Source organism: Cryptomeria japonica, chromosome 9 (genome assembly GCF_030272615.1).
Source record: "Cryptomeria japonica chromosome 9, Sugi_1.0, whole genome shotgun sequence".
Classification (NCBI taxonomy): Eukaryota; Viridiplantae; Streptophyta; class Pinopsida; order Cupressales; family Cupressaceae; genus Cryptomeria; species Cryptomeria japonica.
In genome coordinates, this window is record NC_081413.1 from 634,252,053 (window position 1) to 634,253,884 (window position 1,832).

Below are 1,832 nucleotides of genomic sequence, written 5' to 3' on the forward strand. Positions count from 1 at the left end.
ATATAACTGCACAAGAAGCACACAAAGTACATGAAGCACATGAAGCCCAATATTAAAACCATAACAAAACGAAACCAAAACCATAACTGTCATAACCAACTCACTGAAATGCCAAAGTACCATATTTGCCAAAACTAGCTCACTGAAATGCCAAAGTTAGAACGAAACCAATCACAAATCCATCAAGATGACATGAAGCCCAATACCGGTGTTGTCATCAAGGACAAATAACAAAGGGAAAAGCCAACAAACTCCCCCTTTGTCCTTGATGACAAAAACAAAAATAATTAGAGAAAAAAGTTATCACAAATTGTCATGCTACCATATAAGCATAAAAAACTCAAATTTCTCCCTCTTTTTTTTGTCTCAAGGACAAAGAACAAGGGGTCAACTGGATAATGCTAAGCAAAACTAAACTGACGGTCTACAAATGTAGCAAGAAGTAACAGTATATGGTCAAATGAAGCAGCAGGAGGCTGCTTGTGGAGAGCAAAGCTCCCCCTAAACCAGTGAATAATTCAGACAAGGAGTGATTGAGAGACAACTCCCAACCTAGATCTGAGCTGTTCAAACACCTCTTTTGACAAGGGTTTTGTAAAAATATATGCCACGTATGCTTGGGTAGGTACATATTGCACAAAAACTTCATTAGCCAATACTTTCTCACGAAGAAAATGAAACTTAATGGCTATATGCTTAGTGCAAGAGTGCATAACCAGATTCTTAGATAGGTTAATGGCACTTGTATTATCACAAAGTATAGGAATAGGTTTAGCAACATTAATACCCATATCTGAAAGTGTTTGAGCCATCCAGAGAAGTTGAGTACAACAAGATGTAGTTGCAATATATTCGGCCTCTGTTGTGGACAATGAAACTGAATCTTGCTTTTTGCTATGCCAGGCCACAAGATAGTCATCGAGAAAAAATGCACCACCACTTGTGCTTTTTTTTTCATCTAAACAACTAGCCCAATCAACATCAGTGAAAGCCATTAATGTAAAATCATTGTTTTTAGGATACCAAAGTCCATAGCCTATTGTACCCTGAATGTATTTAAAAATCCTTTTGACAACATTAAGATGGGACTGTTTAGGTGCATATTGAAATCTAGAAACCATATAAACATCTTGCATTAAATATGGTCTAGAAGTTGTTAAGTACAATAAGCTACCAATTATTGATCTATATTCTGATTGACTGACACCAGGTGAATCATTAGATTTAGATAACTTACAACCAGTCATCATGGGAGTGTTGACTGGATGGCAATCATCCATCTAAAACTTCTTTAACATCTCTTTGGCATACTTGGTTTGTGATAAAAATATACCTTGTTTAAGCTGTGAAACTTGAAGACCAAGAAAAAAGTGTTAGTTCACCTAACATTGACATCTCAAATTCAGATTCTATGATTTTAGAAAATTTCTTAGATAATGCATCATTGTTGCAACCAAAAATAATATCATCTACATAAACTTCAACCACAAGAATATCATCATCTTCAACCTTGACATACAGATTGTTGTCAATACCACCTCTAGTGAAACCATTGGCTGATAAATGTGCATCGAATCTGGAATACCAAGCTCTAGGAGCTTGTTTAAGACCATAGAGGGCTTTTTTCAACCTATAGACAAAATTAGGACCGTCCTTTGACACAAAACCTTTAAGTTGTTCCATATAAACCTCTTCATCTAAGTAATCATTCAAGAAAGCAATTTTCACGTCCATTTGATAAATCTTGAAATTCTTAAAACAAGAATAGGCTAAGAAGATTCTGATTGACTCAATACGGCAACAAGAGCATAAGTTTCTCCAAAATCTATACC

General features: G+C 35.5%; 1 protein-coding gene across 1 annotated transcript; it reads right to left on the bottom strand.

Annotated features, from left to right (window-relative positions):
• Nucleotides 1-518: 518 nt before the first annotated feature.
• On the bottom strand, nt 519-1,280 carry LOC131858571 (secreted RxLR effector protein 161-like). Its single transcript, XM_059211856.1, has one exon. It carries the CDS (start codon nt 1,278-1,280, stop codon nt 519-521), a length of 762 nt encoding a protein of 253 aa, XP_059067839.1.
• Nucleotides 1,281-1,832: the final 552 nt, after the last annotated feature.

What these genes read in the sequence shown, in the direction of transcription:
- LOC131858571 (XM_059211856.1), bottom strand. Translation starts at nt 1,280, where the DNA reads ATGGATGATTGCCATCCAGTCAACACTCCCATGATGACTGGTTGTAAG.